The sequence below is a fragment of the Camelus dromedarius genome, chromosome 11 (assembly GCF_036321535.1).
Source record: "Camelus dromedarius isolate mCamDro1 chromosome 11, mCamDro1.pat, whole genome shotgun sequence".
NCBI classification, from domain to species: domain Eukaryota; kingdom Metazoa; phylum Chordata; class Mammalia; order Artiodactyla; family Camelidae; genus Camelus; species Camelus dromedarius.
The window spans coordinates 57,511,066-57,516,530 of record NC_087446.1 but is presented as its reverse complement, the minus strand read 5'-3'; the positions used below and the strand labels follow the sequence as shown (position 1 = coordinate 57,516,530).

General features: G+C 39.6%; 1 protein-coding gene across 1 annotated transcript; it reads right to left on the bottom strand.

Moving 5' to 3' along the window:
* On the bottom strand, positions 1–1,057 carry LOC105101032 (olfactory receptor 9K2). Its single transcript, XM_031462223.2, has one exon. It carries the CDS (start codon positions 1,015–1,017, stop codon positions 82–84), a length of 936 nt encoding a protein of 311 aa, XP_031318083.1. The 5' UTR covers positions 1,018–1,057; the 3' UTR covers positions 1–81.
* Positions 1,058–5,465: the final 4,408 nt, after the last annotated feature.

Genomic DNA, 5,465 nt, shown 5'->3' with positions numbered 1-5,465 from the left:
TTGACCCTGTATTGAAAGCAAATCAGGATTAAACTCTCAGTGGGCCCAGCCCGTTAATGATAAAATCACAAGAAAACAGAATCAGGATAAAGCTTTTTTCTTCCGCAGAATTTTTCCCAAAGCTTGTTTGACATCCTTGTTTCTTAGAGAGTAGATCAGAGGGTTTAACATGGGTGTGACCAGTATGTAAAACACTGAAGCCACTTTACGAAGTTCAGGATTGCTTGGAGATGTGAGATACACGAAGGAGACGGTCCCATAGAGCAAGCTGACCACCCCCAGATGGGAGCTGCAGGTGGAGAAGGCTTTCTTCCTCCCTTCACTGGAGGGGATCCTCAAGACTGTGGTTACAATATATATGTAAGATACAACAATCACAACTATTGTGGGCAAAATAATGAAGGCGGCCAAGCTAAGAGATACCATCTTATTGACCAAGAGATTAGAACAAGAAATCTTCTCAATTTGGTAAGAATCACAGTAGAAGTGGTCAATGACTCGAGAGGCACAGAAGGACACTGAGAATGTGACGCTAACTTGGAGGATGGAACTGACGCAGCCACAGAAATAGGAACCAGCCACCAGCTGAGTGCAAAGGCGTCTTGACATGTGGACACTGTAAAGAAGAGGGTTGCAGATGGCAATGAAGCGGTCGTAGGCCATGGCTGCCAGGACAAACCCTTCCGTTACAATGAAGAGAGCAAAAAGGAAGAACTGGGCAGCACACCCTGCAAAGGAGACAGTCTTTTTCTCAGACAGGAAGTCGACCATGGCCTTAGGCACAATGACAGTGGAGTAGGAGAGGTCAATGAAGGAGAGATTGCCTAGAAAGAAATACATTGGTGTGTTCAGCTGGGAGTCGGTCACAATGATGCCAATCATGCTTAGGTTCCCCAAAAGGACCATGCCGTAGATCAGCAGGAAGAGGAGGAAGAGGAGAAGGTGGAGCTCTGGACGGACCCTGAAGCCTACAAGAATGAAGTCAGTTACATCTGAGTGGTTGCCTGCTCCACCCATGGCAAGAACCTGCTAAAAGGCACAAGGCAAGGTTAAAAATGGAAGCTTCTGCCTATTTTCTGGTGTCACAGATATCCTTTTCTCTTGAAGAAGACATTGGAGTTTGTGCTGTGGTCTTCTTTGTCCCATCCTGTTGTGTTGGGTATGATTCGCTGCACCCTTTTACAGGCGCTGACTCTGAGCCGTGCTGTAATTGCCCATCAGTACACAGCACACAAGGTGCCTAACTCAGTTTGCTAATGAGATTCTCCAACTCCAGTGCTCTTTCCATTATAACACAGGTGCCTTTCACACCTGAAGCATTGTGTCTTTACACCGGTTGGTTTCTCACTTGATTTACACCATAAGTCTAATACAGCTGAAGGTTTTGAGAGATGATATGTATTTGGTCTCATTTTTAATTTGCAATTTCAAATTCATTTTATTCTCAATAATACTTCCACTTTACAATAGAAGGATCAAATTAAAGAGTGATTTAAAACTCCATGAATATGCCTTAGAGATTAATACAGGTCAATAATGAAACAGTTTGTGAGTGTTTAAAGTAGGTTAGCGAGAGATTTATTGGGGTATCCAAAATGAAAACCTTGAGAAATGAACGCGTCTTCAGTTTCTTGAAGTGGACAAAGCTCCGACACGCTATCAGAAAAATCCACGGATCCTACAAATTTCTGTACAAATCTGTCAAGAAGTCAATTTGATCTTAAACATCTGTGCAAGTAGGAAAAAAAAGGAAACTTCACAACAATGTGTTGACTGAAGTTAGGGGTCAGGAAAGAAAAATATTCATTTTAAAAACAAATTTTATGATATCTACATTTAAAGAGATATCCATAAACATATTAAAAATTTCAAAATAATTGCTTTGACTCAGTTCAGCAGCCTGATTTGTTTGTCCTATAAATTTGGAAACTTTCTGTTTTCTTCAATGAAGTGACACAGCCGTTTCTTTCTTTTACTCACTTTAAAATCAATTGTTACTTAAACTCACCCAGAAGGGGGAGAGATTGGGTAACTATCAAAAGCAGCAAGTGATCTAACAAGCATTCGTTTTTTGGTTTGTCATTTGGAGCAGGCTCCCCACGGTCTGGCCTCAACCTCCCTGAGACATGTGACCATCTGTCTTCTTCATCCTCCCTGGAGTCCCCCCACCCCTTTTGTTCTCATCATCTCTTCACCAGATCCTTCTCTTCTCCACCCAACACCAACTTTTCTTAAAAAGTCAGCAACTTAGTTTCACTTATTTTTGAGGAGGACACTGGGTGCCCATGTTAACTTCACTACGGATGTTTGCTCATAAATATTATTGTAAAATTAGAGCTAAAGGCATGAAGATTTAACAGTGGAATTTCGGGCATCAGATAGAAGTGTAACAGAATAGAAAAGAGATTAGAGATTTTTAGAGAAAGCAAAAGGGCCTTGTCAAATATACCAAATTTGTATACTACAGCTAAATAGCTGGCAGTATTTCAGCAGAAGTTTTGTTTCATTTGTAGTTCCCAGTTTTATTAACTAAATTACATTGTACTGTATGAAACTGTATCAGCCAGTATGCAGTGACCAGGAAGTAATTATTTGAGAATTTTTTTTTTCAAGAAAAATATGAATTCATCCAATCATTCATTAAGTCACTGAACGCTGTGGGCCACCTACTGTATACCACCCAGAATAAGGACATATACAAGTATTAGGAAAGAACTTTCTTCCCAGAGTTCAGATACATTGCATTTTCTGCTTTGCCTACCTTCAGTTTTTTATGAAAAAACCAGGATGTTGTGGTTTGCCCTTCAGGAAATGGAATATGATTTCTAAGGTGCATACTGATGTATTTTATCATTTGTAACAAAAATTTTACCAATCATAAAATAATTTTTATACATTAGGGCTCACAGAAATACTCATGGATGACTAATTACTTGACTGAAATAAACATAAATTTATTTTATCTCTTACCTGACTGTTTCTTACTCTACTTCTCTTGAGCAGTTTGGTAACGGTGCATGCAAGGATACAAAAGTTATTGTGTTTACTCCTGGAAGTGGATAAAAAGGTTGTAAAACCATAGAAAGAAAATTAAAGACAATGCCCAAATTAAGCACATTTTAAGAACCAAATTTTGCATGAGTTATAAAAATTTTATTTTGAAATACATAATTTTATTCTCCATTTTTAGGTCTGCTCACAGATTAATACCATACCATTCTTCAATTAAGAATGTCTTTTTCATTTCCTTAGTTGCCGTTTTGCCTGAAAATCCCCTGTAATTATACACCTCTTGTCTTTTCCTAGAAAGAGGTGATCTGGTGAGGCCTCTCCAGCCCTGTGAGCATTTCTTTACAGAAACTGAAAAGAAAACACGCCCAAACCTGAAGAATCGCACTGCATGCACAGGCCTCTGCTGCCTTAGGACTTACCTTACAGGACTTGGGATGAGAAGGATGAGGCCAGATGGAATTTAAGCAGGGCAAAGATAAAATCGCAGTGAGGAGGAGCAGTCCTGGCGACCCCGGGGGACGCAGCAGGAGGCGTCCCTGCGCCCTTAGTTACCTCTGTTGCAACGATTTCAGGTAATTACGGCATGATTGGGGGCAAAGAGGTCCCTCAGAGAGGCTAAAAAAAAGTCAATTATGGGGTGGTAACAATGTTGAGTTCTAGGTCCATCCCATGAGGACCACATAGGGAGAAACAAGAGGAAAGAATAGAATTTCTTACAGCTCACCTTGAACCATCTCTGGGTATTTTTGGACATGACTTCTCATTAGGAAGACTTGTTCTGGGGTTGAGATAATGTATTTCACGTCGTTCCATTCCTCAGTTTGTTCTGCCGTCTCAGCCACATGGACTTTATCTCTTGACGCTGTTACATGACAGCTCACGGTCCTGTTCTCCACGTTCATTGTCCCTGCTTTCTCCTGGGATCCTACTCTCTGCTGGATGATTTCTAGTTTGCGTGTTACACCATGAAATATATTACAGACCGTGTTACCTTCTCCCTGCACCGTGGGCTAAAGCTCTCTCAAACCAGTAATCTGGGGCAGTCTTGTAACACTCCCTGCCAGGGACACATTCAGAAGTATTGTGTCAAAGATTTTCTCTAGGTATTTTGGGTGTTTCAGGTGACAGGCTCTTGTTACTTTATCTTGACTGGAAGCTAAAGTTACTGGATTTTTAAATATAAAAGAAAGAAAGACAACTTTCACTTTTTCATTTGTGGATTATATATATTGAATGGGATCCTAAAGAAATCTTAGCTGAAGAACTCATTCTTCAGCTGAGAAAAAATATATATATACAATATTATAGCCTATAAATCAGAGCATTGCTCAAGTAACTTAATAGACGTAATCCACACTGCATTCACAGGGAAGGTAGCCCCGACGGACAAGCCAAGGGCCTTCCCATTGGGATTTATTACACTCAGGTTATTTGGGGTTAGTAATTATTTTTGAATAAAATTCAAATTAATTAATTTGGGGGTAACTTTTTAAATCCTTTTGTCTTTCTGCCATGTGAACATATCAGGTTTGATGATTTTTTTTGGCCATGTTCAATGTTGTAATTTTATATTAATTTTCAGTGTAAAACCAGTAGCTAAATGGAACCTCAGTTATTCAGCCATGAGATAAACAGGACATTTTAGTCTGTCAGTATATTGTTCCCATAAGCCGTTGGAAATAGCCTTTTTAATATGCTAGCATTAAATTATCTTTGAACCAAAAAAGGGGGGGCATGAACAAACAGCATACCATTTCAGCATTTTTTAAAACTTCTAATTTAGGTATCAATAGAAACAGGTTTCAGATCAGCTAAAGTGAAGATAAGAAGGGGAGGGAAAGTACGTTCTTTTTTTTCCATCACAAGAAAGATTTATTTATTTGTTCATGTCATGGACTGACGTGGGGTAAACACATTAATCCTTCCATCTGCTCTCCAGGCTACACAGTAGTGAGCAGGACGGCCTATGAAGTATTCCATCTTTCGGACTCAAGAGTGGGTGTCCAGCAGATTGCCATTTAGCATTTACATGGTCCAAGTTGTCTTTCTTTAAACCTTAACAATTATCCTTAGAAAAACCCCTTGGTGAATAATCCTCCTATGTCAAATTACAGCCTCATAAGGATGTCATTATACTGTTTTTTATTATACTATCATTGATTCTGTCACCTAGGCCTCAAAAATACGTTACCAGAGGCAGAGAATAAATAGAACGCAGAAGTGACTGTCAAGGAACATCGTAACCATTTCAGTAGAAAGTCCTATCAACATGAGGGTTATTTTTCAATTCTGATTTTAATTATGAATATATGTGTTTATAAATGATTAGCTTGGGAATTAATTAAAATTAAAATGGGCAGCCCGCCCTGGTTCTGCCCGAACTGAGTGGCCCACCCCCGACTCTCTGCTGCCTGCTCAACTGCTCTTCCTAACTTTCTTCCTTTGTTCAGTTG